This window comes from Nicotiana sylvestris, chromosome 7, assembly GCF_000393655.2.
Source record: "Nicotiana sylvestris chromosome 7, ASM39365v2, whole genome shotgun sequence".
Classification (NCBI taxonomy): Eukaryota; Viridiplantae; Streptophyta; class Magnoliopsida; order Solanales; family Solanaceae; genus Nicotiana; species Nicotiana sylvestris.
In genome coordinates, this window is record NC_091063.1 from 3,689,583 (window position 1) to 3,704,487 (window position 14,905).

The 14,905-nt window shown below is 34.6% G+C and overlaps 1 protein-coding gene across 1 annotated transcript; it reads left to right on the forward strand.

Annotated features, from left to right (window-relative positions):
* The first annotated feature begins 13,967 nt into the window (after positions 1 to 13,967).
* LOC138872687 (uncharacterized) lies at positions 13,968 to 14,420 on the forward strand. Its single transcript, XM_070151097.1, has one exon. The coding sequence runs from the start codon at positions 13,968 to 13,970 to the stop codon at positions 14,418 to 14,420; it is 453 nt and encodes a 150-aa protein (XP_070007198.1).
* Positions 14,421 to 14,905: the final 485 nt, after the last annotated feature.

Consider the following 14,905-nt stretch of genomic DNA (forward strand, 5'->3'; position numbering starts at 1 on the left):
TAGTTCTGAGATTCCTGAAGAAATCAATGAACCTGAAGCTCATGTGAGTGAGGAACTTTTAATAAGTTCGAACGGTGATGGGATTAATTTAAATCGATTTGAAATAGTGGTGGATAATATTTTTGCATATAATGTTGCACTTAATATTATGCAAGATAGTGAGGATCTTGAACCTCGATCTGTCGAAGAATGTCGACAAAGATCTGATTGGCCAAAATGGCAAGAGGCAATTCAATCGGAATTGAAGTCACTTGCTAAAAGAGAGGTCTTTGGACCAGTAGTCCAAACACCTGCTGGTATAAAACCAGTTGGTCATAAATGGGTTTTTGTGCGAAAAAGGAATGATAAAAATGAAGTTGAAAGATACAAAGCTCGCCTTGTTGCACAAGGATTCTCACAACGACCTGGAGTCGATTTTGATGAAACATATTCACCTGTTATGGATGCCATAACATTTCGATATCTCATCAGTTTAGCACTACATGAAAAGCTTGAAATACATCTAATGGATGTAGTTACAAGCTTATCTGTACGGTTCACTTGATAATGAAATTTATATGAAAATTCCTGAAGGATTTAAAATGCCTGAAGCAAAATCTCAGGAAATGTATTCAATCAGATTACAAAGATCTTTGTACGGTTTAAAGCAATCTGGGCGCATGTGGTATAATCGCCTTAGTGAATATTTGCTGAAAGAAGGTTACATAAATGATGTTATTTGTCCATGTATTTTTATAAAGAAAATGGCATCAGAATTTGTTATACTTGCTGTTTATGTTGATGACATAAATCTTGTTGGAACTCCAGAAGAGCTCCAAAAGGCAATTGAATATCTTAAGAAAGAATTTGAGATGAAAGATCTTGGAAAGACAAAACTTTGTCTTGGTCTGCAAATTGAACATTTAGCAGACGGGATCTTTATCCATCAATCTGCCTATACAGAAAGGGTCTTAAAACGCTTTTACATGGACAAAGCGCACCCATTGAGTACACCAATGGTTGTTCGATCACTTGAAGTGAATAAGGATTTGTTCCGACCTCCAGAAGAGGACGAGGAACTCCTTGGTCCCGAAGTACCCTATCTCAGTGCAATTGGTGCACTAATGTATCTTGCTAATGCTACAAGGCCTGACATAGCATTTTCTGTTAATTTACTAGCAAGATATAGTTCTTCTCCTACACGGAGACATTGGAACGGGATTAAGCATATATTGCGATATTTAAAGGGAACTCTTGATATGGGTTTGTTTTATGCTAACAAAGATAGTGCAGACCTTGTTGGTTATGCAGATGCAGGTTATTTATCTGATCCCCATAAAGCTCGATCTCAAACCGGCTACGTATTTACATATGGAGGTACTATCATATCATGGCGCTCCACAAAGCAATCTATTGTTGCTACTTCTTCAAATCACGCTGAGATAATAGCTATTCATGAAGCAAGTAGGGAGTGCGTATGGTTGAGATCAATAATTCATTTTATTCGAGAAAAATGTGGTTTGGAATGTGAGAAAAGACCCACAATTTTATACGAAGACAATGCTGCATGCATAGCCCAATTGAAGGGAGGATTTATAAAAGGAGATAGAACGAAACACATTTCACCAAAATTATTCTACACGCACGATCTTCAGAAAAATGGTGACATTGATGTGCAACAAATCCGTTCAAGTGATAATCCAGCAGATTTATTCACTAAATCTTTGCCAACTTCAACTTTTGAGAAGATGGTATACAAGATTGGAATGCGGAGACTCAAATATTTGAAACAAGGTTTTCATCAGGGGGAGTAAAATACGCGATGCACTCTTTTTCCCTTACTAAGGTTTTTTCCCATGGGGTTTTCCTTATAAGGTTTTTAATGAGGCACGTAACAATGCGTATTACTAAATATGTGTACTCTTTTTCCTTCACTAGATTTTTTTCCCACGTGGTTTTTCCTAGTGAGGTTTTAACGAGACACATTATCTTTTAATGAACATTATCTTTTTTCATGGCTTTAAATTTTTTTACTTGTATTCAACTTAGGTGATTTTCATAAACCTTATATCGAGATGCATAATTAAGTACATGTTATAGCTATCATGCATGATGTCACTAGTGCGACTTTGAAACAATGACATGCTTGTTAATGATAAACAAGACGAGCAATAAGTATGTATTGTATATAGCTCTATTTAAGCTAAAGAAAGAGAGTTCAGCTCAAGAAAACATAAAGTTCTACTATAGACCTAACTAGTAAAGCGTCTCACACTACCTCACCAAGCATAACACTCCTCTTAACCTTTGCATATCCCCATCTCATGCCCCAACTATTTTTCACTAGAAAATATTCAACACCATTTTATTCCCCATTGCATATCCCCAATATCCCCAGTTCACGCCCCAACTATTTTTCACCGGAAAATATTTAACACCATTTTCTTCCTCATAGCCCACGATTAAGACTGCATGACGTCACTCACTTTCTTGATTATTTTCTTTATCACACCTTCATCTTCAATATCTTTTTTTTGGATGGGACCACGTGGATGTCCTATAAAATGAAAGAATTGAGAAAATATGAGTAAATTAATAAGTATAAATTTGAGAAAAGGATTAAGTATAGAATTGAGAACATGAGTAAATAAATATAGAATTGAGAAATTGAGTAAATAATTAGTATAGAACTAAAGCTACGTAGATTTTTTTTTTACCTTTACCGTATGTTATCTAAAGCTATTCACATGCGATACACATCGGCTAAGAGGTTGTTGCCTAATAAACTTTTCAATTGTTGCTTTACCAACGTTTCCAACCTTATAAAATCCGTTAATATTTATTTTTTCCTGCACCATTTCAAACATTAATTAGCTTAAACCAATATATCTTGTTATAGTAGTAGTAGAAGAAGGAGGAGAAAAGAAGATGTCTAATATCATGCACTTACAGCTCCTGACAGGCAACGTCAATCTCTCTTCTCCTCAAAATAGGGGTACAGCTTACCAGGATATAACCTTCCACCATTGCGAATTGATAAAACTTATTGTACAGACTTGGAAAACATCCCATGTTTTTACTATATTTGATATTTTGGGAATCGACAATCTGGGATAGATACAATCGACGGCATGCTGCTTTGATAAAGGCTTTAATATAATCTGGCCTAAATTCAAATTTTAATAAGGGGCCTTAAATTTTTTTTGTTTATAATATAGTTTTTTTGAAAAATATAGTATTAATATTACATTGGTTCCTTTTTTCTTTCTTTATTTTTGTCTATAGTGTAGTTATCTTATAAATATAATATTAATATTCACATTGGTAAGAAAATTCAAGTTAATAAGATGGTAGCCATGTATTTACAATTGGATACCTTAGATCTTTTTGTAAAAAAATGTTATTTCTCAATATGAAGATTTGAGTATCTTAATTCAAAGTTCTAAAATATTTCTATTGTTAAAAAATAGATAGTCTTTCTTTCCATTTTTATAAGAATTTAGTTTCTTTTTTTCTTTTTTTATAAACTTCAATATTATCTAAGTGAAAATAAGGGGAGATTTGCATTTATACTCGCTTTTTGGGTCACGTTTTAAGAAAAATTACAAGCGTACCCACTTTTTCGCGTAACTTCAGCATACGGGGCTGAAGTAACAAAGGCAATCACGCAAAACTTCAGCATTCTAGTAGACGAGCCTGAAGTAGCAAGTGTGCTGAAGTTTTTGTTTGTAATTGCTGAACTTAAGCATAGTAGCTGAAGTTTTCTTCTCTATTTGCTGAAGTTTTTGTTTGTAATTGCTGAACTTAAGCATAGTAGCTGAAGTTTTGTTCTCTATTTGCTGAAGTTTTTGTTTGTAATTGCACTAAATAAGCTGAAGTTTTTTTGTCCTGGATTCATTAGTTTTGTCATTAAGCTTTTTCAAAAACTTCAGCAGAAGATGCTGAAGTTATTTAGTTCATTTATAAAAACTTCAACACTAAATAAGCTGAAATTTTTTTGTCCTAGATAAGCTTTTTCAAAAACTTCAGTAGAAGATGCTGAAGTTATTTAGTTCATTTGTAAAAATTTCAGCACTAAAAGCTGAAATTTTTTTGTCATGTAATGTGTATGATCTTATTCAGATAACTGCTAATGAGCATGTCTTTTACCATTTTTCTCGGTACCTCTGAGTTAGTGACATTTGCATTCTTTTGGCATGGCTAAGTAGAGCCCTTCTTTTAGGCATTCTGTAGCTCTTAGACAACATGATCATCGTTGTCTGAAAACAGAGAAGGTGAAAGGAAGAATGGAAAATGAAGTTAAAAGAGCATACAACAAGCTTATTCCCCTTAATACTTTTAATTTGATAACTTAAAGACATTCTTAAAAGACACTGTAAAAAAGACAAATAATCATCGCTAAGGATCAATATTGTATCGGTAAAAATGGCAATTTGTGGAGGCATACATACACATTACAGTACAAAGTCTCTCATGGGAGTGTTCAATGAGAAAGCAGAAGAAGAAGAAGAAGAAGAAGAAGAAGAAGAAGAAGAAGAAGAAGAAGAAGAAGAAGAAGAAGAAGAAGACGACGAAGAAGAAGAAGGAGGATGAGAAAGGGGGCTGAAGTTATTTAAAAAATGGGTACAAATTAAAAATTTTAAAAAAAATTAGTATAGGTTAAATGGGGGCGACCAAATAAGATGCCCGGTGCAATTTTTAAGAAAATAAAATAGTAAATTTACAATTAAAAATATTTTTGAGGCCTCAAAATTTAAGAGGCCTAAAGCATTACTAGCCTCCTTGAGCCATCCCTGCGCCCCAACAAATGCCCAGCATGCGCCTATAGTTTCAAGAGAAAAATTAAACCATACAAACAAAAAGATTGTTAAATTCATACGTAAATACATGAAAGGAAAATATTACTGGTAGTGTATCTAACTTACAACATTTGCCTTATCTTCCACGGCATTAAGGCAGCCTAAGGCTGCTTGGTGGGCCGGGCCTGAACCAGATCGGACCTGCGGTCCTAACGGGCCTGGTGGGCCGGTCCTGGTGGTCCTGAGAAGCCCGTGACAGGCCAGTCTTGTACTATTAACCCACGAGCCCTGGACCGTTTAGCCCGGGACCGTCAGACGGGCCTGGGCCAGTCCTGGCGGGCCTAACGGCTATTTTAAAAAAAAAAAAATTTAAAATTCTCCAACGGCCATATTTAAAATCTAGCCGTTTGGGCTGAAAATATGACCGTTTTTAAGTTTAAAAAATGGTCATTTGGCCCCCAAACTTTATATAATTACACTTTTCCCCATTTCTCAACTATAAATACCCCCTCATTCTTTCATTTTTATTCACCAATTCATCAATATCTCTCAATATCTCTCAATCTCTCTCAATCTCTCTACTACAATTACTTAATTTATTGTTGAAATTTCGTGAAAAATTGTGAAGTTGTTGAATTGAAGTTTTCAAGTGTTCAACGATTTTCAATTTTCAAGAAGTTGTTCGGCAATCCGGTAAACTCGTTTCAACTCTTACGTTTTAAGAATATATTTTTGTGTGGTTTAGTTTGCATAATTATAATTAATATGGCATTTACTTTGAAAAAAATGTTTGGTAAAGGAAAAGATAAAACCGGTGAAAGTAGTGGCCAACCAACTACCCTTCCCCCGGCTCCCCGACCTAGAAAAGATAAGCAAGTTGAAAGTAGTCGCCAACCTAGACGTCCTCCTCCTTCCGTAATTCTTGATAGTGATCACCCTTGTTTTCAATTTACCGATAGTGAATTTTACCATAATGTTGCACCAGGTGAAAGATTAGATGATGAAATTATGAATGCTCTTTATCCTAATGAAACCATCTTAGAAAATAATGAGGAAAATGAGGATGATGATGAAACCCAAGCACCGGATTTAGATGATACACCTACTAGTCCTCTTAATAACCCAACTGATGCACCGGTCGACCCACCTGTAGAAACTCCTACTTTTAATAGAGAACCTGCTAAACGCCTAGAAACATCATTAGTTTGGAATTTTTTTACTCAAGTAAGAGAACAAAATAAGGCTAAGTGTAAAACTTGTGGGAAATTAATGGTGCATAAATATACTGGAGACCGTAGCGGCACGGGTAGTTTGACTAGGCACATAAAAACACACCCTAGAGATAAGGCTAGATTTTTTCAAATGAAAGCGCAACTAGAGGTGACAAGTGTAGATTCTGCGGTTAACCCTAGTACATGTTCAAATCTAGTTCAACCAGGAATTAACACTGTCACCGGAGGTATTTTATATTACGATCCAAATAGAGATCGTGAAGAATTAGCAAAGATGATTACTGTTATGTGCTTACCTTATACTTTTGCATCTAATCCTAATTGGGTTCATTATATTAGAAGAGTTTTTAATCCTACTTATAAAGGTTGGCCTCGCGCAACAGTTAAGAGTGATATTTATAAATTCAAACATGAATATGAACAATATTTGCGGTATTTATTTACTCATATACCTAATCGGATTTCTATTACTACTGATATTGGTAGAAGTGGTAATGATTGTGATTATCTAACTGTTACAAGTCATTGGATAGATGAGGAATGGATAATGCAAAAACGCATAATTGCATATAGAATAATTAATTCGCGTCACACAGGTAAGTTTATAGCTAACACTGTTGCAGATATTTGTAGATATTTTTGCTTTAGCGATAAAATAATGGCAATTTCTATGGATAATGCTTCTAGTAACACTAGTGCTATAGGCATGCTTACAACAACACTAAATCCTGCATTTACTAATATTTTCCATGTTAGATGTATTTGTCATATTTATCATTTAATTGTCGGTGATGGTATGCGAATTTTAAACATAGAAATTGAAAAGGTTAGAATGGCTCTTAATTGGCTTTTTTATTCAAACCGTAGAAGTAGACTTAGAGAGTATTTTAAAAAATGTGATGAATATGGCCTTAGAGAAAGAAAGGTTCCTAAACCTTGCCCGACTAGATGGAATTGTATGTACGAAAGTTTAGTAGTTGCATATGAATATAGAAACCCAATTAATGCAACGTTTAATTCTCGGGTAGGTGGTGAGGATGATGATGAAATGCTTACTACTCAAGATTGGACGAATGTTAAAATTCTTTTAGATTTTTTAGAACATTTTCAAATTGCTACAAATGCATTTTCTGGGCAATATTATCCTACTATTTCAAACTGTTTAGTTTATATTGCAGCACTATCTGATTTGTTTGTTGAATTTGGTGAGGGTGGGGACATTTATGAACTTGCTATAAATGAAATGAAACAAAAGTTTAAAAAATATTTTTTTCCTATCCCTCCTATTTATGGTCTTGCTGCAATGTTAAATCCTACAATGAAATTGGGAGGTCCTCATTTTTGGTATTCAAATATTTATAAGGCTTTAGATCTTTCAAATGAGGAAGTTGCTACACTTGCAGATGCAAAAGCCTCAATTAAAATTAATGCTCAAACAGTTTATAATGCTTATCAACTTGCCTTAGAGCATGCTAGGCCAACTATTCCAACCCCTACTTCGTCTAGCTCACAATCGTCTAAAAGAGTTGCGGGCTTAAAAGCTCTTAAATCTTGGACGGAGTTCAGGGGTTCTCAAGGTGATAATTATGATGAAACTTCACATCTAAATGAGCTTCAAGTTTATTTGTCTCAGGGACTTGAAAAGGAGAATCCAGACGGCTCTTTTGATCTTTTGGAATGGTGGAAGGCAAGGGAAAAACATTTTCCGGTTCTTGCAAGGATGGCTCGGGATATTTTATCAATTCAAGCTTCAACTGTTGCATCAGAGAGCGCTTTCAGTCAAGCAAGACTGCAAATAGGTGATCATAGAGCGTCTATGAGGGATAGCTTGGAAAAATCAGTACTGTTTAGAGATTGGATCCGCTCGGAAAGAAGAAACTTTGGAATTGCAGAAGCACAACCGGCGATAGATGAAGCTTATGAAGAAATGATAGCGGAACTTGCGGAGGATTCGGCTTCGCCCGGAAGTGGTGATGAACAAGCTTCTTTTCCACCACCACCAACGCAACCTCCTCCGAACCTTGAAGGATTTATGAGATTTGTTAGAGATAATACATAGAATAATATGTAACTTGTATTTTGGCACATCTTCCTTAGTTTTTTTCCTTCTAATGGTGGTATTAGTACCTTGTTGTGCTCATTCCATTGGGGGAAGGATGACTAAGAAAGATATGCCATTTTTGGTAATAAAATTTATTGCTTCTACCCTTGAATATCTTTTCGCAATATTTCTTTGTCTTTACTTAGAATTATTTATAAGCTACAATATATACATAAGATACAATATATATACTACAAGAAAATATATAAGAGAATATATATACATAAGATACAATATATACTACAAGAAAATATATAAGAGAATATATATACATAAGATACAATATATATACTACAAGAAAATATATAAGAGAATATATATACATAAGATACAATATATATACTACAAGAAAATATATAAGAGAATATATATACATAAGATACAATATATATACTACAAGAAAATATATAAGAGAATATATATACATAAGATACAATATATATACTACAAGAAAATATATAAGAGAATATATATACATAAGATACAATATATACTACAAGAAAATATATAAGAGAATATATATACATAAGATACAATATATATACTACAAGAAAATATATAAGAGAATATATATACATAAGATACAATATATATACTACAAGAAAATATATAAGAGAATATATATACATAAGATACAATATATATACTACACGAAAATATATAAGAGAATATATATACATAAGATACAATATATACTACAAGAAAATATATAAGAGAATATATATACATAAGATACAATATATATACTGCAAGAAAATATATAAGAGAATATATATACATAAGATACAATATATATACTGCAAGAAAATATATAAGAGAATATATATACATAAGATACAATATATATACTACAAGAAAATATATAAGAGAATATATATACATAAGATACAATATATATACTACAAGAAAATATATAAGAGAATATATATACATAAGATACAATATATACTACAAAAAAATATATAAGAGAATATATATACATAACATACAATATATACTACAAGAAAATATATAAGTAATAAGTTATAATATATATACATAAGATACAATATATATACTACAAGACAATATATTATACATGACAATTTAGTGTTTTACTATTGTTTTGTTATTTTTCTTTTTCGTCAAGCACTTTAATAATTAGATCTACATATATACTACATATATATTTTTAATATAGCCATGATACTACAAGAAATTGCCTTAAAAAAAAAAACCCCCCGCTAGGCCCGCAAAGCTCACGAGCCCGGCCCGTTAAGCCCAGGACCATGTGGGCTTAGGCCCGTCACAGGTCGGTTCCACCCGTTGAGCCCACGAAGCCCGAGACCGCCAGGCCCGGGACCGCCAGAGCCCAGACCCACGAAGCCCAAGCCCACGAAGCCCGACCCGTTTGGCCCACGAAGGCCCGGGCCCGACCCAGAATACAACACTAAGGCAGCCCTTTCCCTGTTTCCCACCCAAGACCACTGACGCTACACATCACCAATCCAATTCGGATAAATGCAGAAAAAGACAAAGAAGCGTATCATAAGTAAGTACTCTCGATTCCAGTATGTTTCGCATAGTATGATTGGATATATACAATATTGGTGGAGAAAGGCATTACACATGGAATATTAGCAAGTTGACGAAGCATGACGCGTGGAATAATGGTATAGCGATTAGTGTCACTCTCAATTAATGGAATTAAGAATACAAGAAAGGTACGGAAGAAACACCCACGAGACAGTACAAAGAAGAGAATCGGACCTGACAGTTGTCAAAGAAGAGGCGTGAACGAAATGAATAAAGGTTAAAAAGAATGAAAGATACATGAACCAGAAGTAAATAAGGAAGGGGAATCGGAGCAGTTATAAGGAATCTATAGCCATAAACATATCAGTTATGGTTATCTATGGTAATGTGCAATCAATACAATTAGTGCCCATAATAAATCCAAATTAAGTGTGAAAATCGTTATGATTGTACGCTCCTATATAAGGATAAAGAATTTCATTTGTAAGGCCAGATTACGACTACTACTAAAATACATTCTATTATATTCTGCTTTATCAAAGTTTCCCGCCGTTATTTTTGAGATTGATTGTTGATTCATTCTTTATTTCTCTTTGTCAATTTTCTCTATTACTTTTATTATTTTTCTAAAATATTATTGTGAAAGTGAAGTAAAACTTGGTTATCAGTAACCCGTTTTCTTCTAAATATATATTTTGACTAAGAAATCTATTTTTTGGTTAAACAAATTGGTTCCACTGCCGAGATTCTGATAATCTTTTCACTTTCCAAATTCTGCTTTCTAACAACCAATTATGTCAACTATTAATGACAATAACTAGTTGAACCCACAGGAGGGAACTCCACCACTCCTCTCGCCAACGGGATCCTCTCGACAATCCTGTGACGGTTTATCTGAAAGATCTACATCACGCGCTAATGATCAACAAGGGGACGAACAAACTGTTGAACAAAACACTCTAAAGCAATTGATTGCAGAACACTTGAATAGTGCTCTTCAAGCCTTTGTTAGGAGATTGCCTAATGCGCCACAAATTCCTCCACCAGTCAATACAGCAACCTTAGAAAACCCACGCTCTGGGCTCGACAATTCTGGAGGTGGAGGAACTCCCAATGAATCTTGTAACACTTCTCAAATTTATAAAAAAAAAAAAAATTCAAAACACGCTATTTATAGAATTAAATTATTATTATAATTTTCTTCTTGTCTATAGTGAAAACATATAGATATATACACTTAAGTAGTTGGATGTACAATTAGGAGAATATTAATAATTTTGTTATTATTAAATATTAAAAGTAGATATAAGTTATTACTAGTTAAGTTAAAAACAAAAACAAAACAAAAAAAAAAAAGAAATGGGAAAACAAATAAAGAAAAGGAAAACGTGAAAACAAGTCCTAACCCATAAAGGGTTATGGACTGCAAAAGAAATAAAAAGGTTTTAGGACTAAGAAACCGAATATGCTGAAACGTTGAGTTAAAAAAGGGGCCTCGTTCACGCACAAACGCAGAATCGTAAGACAGAGTCTTGCTGCTCAATACTCCCGCAGGCAACGCGAAGTTTAGGTTTCTTTACAAGTCGCTAATTCTTGAACTCAGGTATGTAAAATCCCCTATTATCAATTACCCTACAATAGTAATAGGTAAGATTGAATAGCTAATTCCCTTCTTCCTCTATATCATCAATAAATTTCATAATTAGGTGTAGTACTTGAAAATTAATTAAAATACATTGGTTGTTGTAGAATCAATTGTTTGACGGATATAAATTGGATTGGAGTCTACGTATTGGCTCGAGAAGTTTTGAGGTGAGTTGACATAACCTTTTACTAAAGTGGTTTAACTCACAAAAGCACACATACAAGGTGTTTGATGAATTGCTTAAAAGAGTTTAACTTTATTTAATTAGAGCGAGTGAATACCCATTAATTTAGAATTGTCCTAGCAAAAGTTTAGATGATCTATTATGCTATATGTGCTTAAATTTTCAGATTTTTGTGTTATTCTTATATGCTATTTTCATGTTGAAGATTATGAAGAAGAAAGAGTCTTTAGAAATATTTTTATATGTTTATTTCATTCTTATGTCTTGCTTTACATTTAAGGGCACCAATATGAGCATGTACATACTGTTCTATAAAGAAAAGATTTAGACTTGAAAAAGTCACAAGGAAGAAGTTTTAGAAAGAAAAGATTTTTGGGGAGTATCCGTTATTCTGAGAAGGGGTCATCGTCCAGGCCGAGGGTCCTGACCAAGGCGTTGACTTCCTGAAACTACTTGTGCCAAAGTAGGGAGCATACGAGCCGAGGGTCTCGTTGCTGAGAATTTACTTAGCCATGCTAAGGTATGATACATGAGCGCTGAGAACCATGAAGCGAGTGACACCTCGTGGATTGGGCCTATTCGATCAGGTTGGGATCGAACCCATGCCGATCACACGGTGACTGAGACAGAATTAAGTCAAGATAGTTGGAACTCCCAAAGTATAAAGTGAAGTATTTTTTTTAAAGAAAGAAAAAAAAGAATTTCTTTTAGAATATTCATAAATTTCTATTATGCAATTATTTTAGAATTATTCTTATAAGCTTTATGTTTTACATGCATTTAGAACCTTTGCTCGTAATGTATATGTTATTAAAGTTTTTCCCCCTGCTATTGAGACTCACTGAGTACAATGGATGGTACTGACGTTCTCTTTTGGGAACCTACGTTGGTCTGCGGTACAACGTAGGAACCGGATTTGCAGGCGAGCAGGCTACGAGTTAGGACTTCCTTCCCTTCCAGTGATATTGGTGAGCTCCGCTTTTGTTCGTGGAGTATTCTTAGAGTCATTTTCATTTAGCTATTTCTTTGTTTATCTAGAGAACTGACCAGGAAATCTCATGTCCTGAGCAGTGCGTCAGTTCATCAGTAGAGGCTTCATAGACATAGTCATTGGGTTGAGATTCAGATGTTATTTTATAATAACTTAGCAGTAATTCAGTAGTTACTATGAATAAAGCTTTGGAGTTGATTTATTTAAATATTTGAATTAATCAAAAGTATTGGTTATAGGTATGATAAGCAGAGATGGTTCACTCGGTCATGTTTAGTGATCGAGTGCCGGTCTCGGCTTGTTCAGAAAATGGGTCGTGACAAATCTCATGATGGAAGGTCAGATACACCAAATAATCCTGATTTACAAAGTTTGGTACTAACTTTGTAGAAACAATTGAAGGATCAAAATGATCGCATAGAGCAAATACTTGGCTTGCCGCCCGTGATCAAAAGAGTAGATATTGATAAGTATTCACAACAATCCTGGAAGCCAAGTGCATCACCTTTGCCGATTCCTAAAAAGTTTAAAAAGGTTGATATTCTAAAATATGATGGAACAACTGACCCTCGAGATCACATAACTGTGTTACAACTGGCATGAAGGGCGACGATTTAACCAAGCAGGAAATCGAATCAATTTTGGTTAAAATATTTGGTGAAACACTCACAAAAAAAGCATAAACGTGGTATTCTCTTTTACCTGAAAACTCTATTGATTCTTTTGTTGAGCTTGCAGATTCATTTATAAAAGCACATTCGGGAGCCCAGAAAGTTGAAAAAAGGATGGAAGATATTTTTTAGGTAAAACAAGGGAATACGAAATTACTCAGGGAATTCATAGGTAGATTCCAGCGGGAGAGGATGATGTTACCTCGAGCACCTGATAACTGGGCAGCTATGGCGTTCGCGAGCAATTTGAATGAGAAAAGTTCAGAAGCCACGAGGAGGCTGAAGGAATGTTTGCTAGAATTTTCAGTAACAACTTGGAACTATGTGTACAACATATACAGTAGGAAGCTGCGGATAGAAGAAGATACGGTTGCACAACCAAGGAATGATGAAAGAGCAAGATCAAGATGTTCAGAATAAAAAAAAGGACCGAAATGAATAGGTATGACCCTTACATAGGACCTGTAAGGCGAGACTCTTGATCTAACAAGAGAACGTATGATTTGACTCAAGATCGAGGCAAAAAGATACGAGTTCTTCATCTAGATTCAGAAAGGAACGGGTTACATGAGGAAACGATTTCAATACACATGCGAGGATTGGAGATTACAGATTTAATGTCAGCACCTCTAAGTTAGTAGCTATTTTAAGAGGTATGAGAGATAATGTGCGGTGGCCTAAAGAAATGAGATTAGGTCCAAGCAAAAGGAATCAATATTTCTAGTATGAATTTCACAACGATCATGGCTATAGAACAATAGATTGTAGATTACTACCGGGAGAAGTCGAGCATTTGTTGAAGCAAGGTTATCTAATTGACTTGTTCCGCGAAAAAGAAAGACAATCATACATGAAGAATAGACAAGAACCCTTAAAACCTCCATCACCAAAAAGAACAGTCAATGTAATAACAAGGGGAGATGAGGTCAATGGTGTAACATATGCAGCAGCAAAAAAGATGTCAAAAGTCATTGTCACTCATGGGAAGTATGTTCGCCAAGTCTTGAATGGAGACAGTATAATATTTGATGATGAAGACACGGACAACTTGATGATTCCTTGCAATGATGCACTGGTAATATCTTTACTTGTACACAATACTAAGGTAAAACGAGTTTTGATTGATCTAGGTAGTTCAGTGAGCATCATTTTACTAAGGATGGTGAACGAAATGCAAGCAGATGATAAAGTGATTCCAAATGCACGGTCTTTGTCCGGGTTTGATAATTCAAGTGTTATCACAAAAGGGGAAGTTTTGCTCACTACATTTGCAGAAGACGTTGTGAAGGATACAAAGTTCTAGGTAATAGACACGTACATGGCATATAATATAATTCTGGAAAGACTGTGGATTCACAATATGGATGTCTTCCCATCTACTTTACATCAAGTTATCAAATTTCCTTCACCCTGGGGGATCCGTCAATTTCGAGGAGATGAACAAGCTTCAAGGAATATAAACTCGATGGTAGTTTCAAGTACGGTAACTAATGATACAGACACAAAATAGCAACTACAATACTCGGTTGGGGATGTTGATGCAAAGACCTCAACTGAAGGCATACCAGGACAGGCTGACGTTGATTTAAGTCTTGATGCCATTCAAGATCCAAAAGAAAATAAAAATATTAAGACAACTACTGAAGAACTCGAAGCTATAGTGCTGTTTACACAGTGGCCAGACAGAAAAGTTCACGTCGGAGCAAATTTATGCCCAAAAATGAAAGGTAAGTTAATTAAATTTTTACAAGCTAACGCAGATTTCTTTGCTTGGTCGCATTCATATAT

Excerpts from the sequence above, each read along its gene's own strand:
- LOC138872687 (XM_070151097.1), top strand. The coding sequence starts at position 13,968 with ATGAAGAATAGACAAGAACCCTTAAAACCTCCATCACCAAAAAGAACA.